General features: G+C 43.1%; 1 protein-coding gene across 1 annotated transcript in view; it reads right to left on the minus strand.

Annotated features, from left to right (window-relative positions):
- The window catches only part of LOC107300378 (multidrug resistance-associated protein 5-like), a 40,298-nt gene that overhangs the window by 3,987 nt on the left and 35,249 nt on the right, over positions 1-1,062 (minus strand). The window contains exon 11 of the mRNA XM_015829713.1: positions 540-704. Within this exon, the coding sequence (XP_015685199.1) occupies positions 540-704 (165 nt within the window). The remainder of the gene's footprint in view (positions 1-539; positions 705-1,062) is intronic.

The raw sequence follows: 1,062 nt of genomic DNA on the forward strand, positions 1-1,062 counted from the left end.
ACAAGCGGGCCTGACCTAGGGTGAGTTTTAAATAGGGACAATTTTTAACGATTTTAAAGAGCCACAGCTACCAATATTTGGGTTTTAATTGGTTTTTAGTAGGGGAAATTTTTTGTATGATGTTTTAATACGCTGTGAGCCGCCCTGAGTCCCATGGGGAGAAGGGCGGCATATAAATCCTGTTAAATAAAAAAAAAATAAAAAAAATCACTGAACTAGACAAACTCAATTCCAGCAAATGTTCCTTATACGTTTTAGCCTCCAGTCCCCTGATCATCTTTGTCGCTCTTCTCTGCACTCTTTCTAGAGTCTCAACATCTTTTTTATATCGTGGCGACCAAATAATTCTCGGGAAAGTTATCATTTTTAGAAACCTCTTGGCTAAGACCTTGTTTATATTACAAACAAGGAAGATTGCTTCATTGCTTGGCTGACTATGAATTGACATTTTACGAGAGCTGCCGAGTTTTGCCACCCATTGAGTGGCTCCCGGCTCCATGGTAATTTTTAGAAGAAAAAGAAGTTGGCAGCTCGCTCACCTGTCCTTGCACCAGTACCATAATCCGGTCAGAGCCCAGAACTGTATGCAGACGATGAGCGATTGTCAGCATGGTGCAGTCTGCAAAGGCTTCTCTGATCGTCTCTTGGATCAGTAAATCAGTCTCGGTGTCCATAGCGGCTGTCGCTTCATCCAGGATTAAGATCTGTGGAACAAGAAAAACCAAATGTACAGGTATAGTATAGGGGGTACCTTGCTCAATAGTAGTAACTGTGAGAGGGACCTCGGACTCCTAGTGGACAATCACTTAAATAGGAGCCAGCCGTGTGCTGCAGCTGCCAAAAAGGCCAACACGGTGCTGGGTTGCATTAACAGAGGGATAGAATCAAGATCACGTGAAGTGTTAATACCACTTTACAAGGCCTTGGTAAGGCCACACTTGGAATACTGCATCCAGTTTTGGTCACCACGATGTAAAAAAGATGTTGAGACTCTAGAAAGAGTACAGAGAAGAGCAACAAAGATGATTAGGGGACTGGAGGCCAAAGCATATAAGGAAAGGC

This window comes from Protobothrops mucrosquamatus, unplaced genomic scaffold (genome assembly GCF_001527695.2).
Source record: "Protobothrops mucrosquamatus isolate PMUCROS unplaced genomic scaffold, P.Mucros_1.0 scaffold6838, whole genome shotgun sequence".
NCBI lineage: Eukaryota > Metazoa > Chordata > Lepidosauria > Squamata > Viperidae > Protobothrops > Protobothrops mucrosquamatus.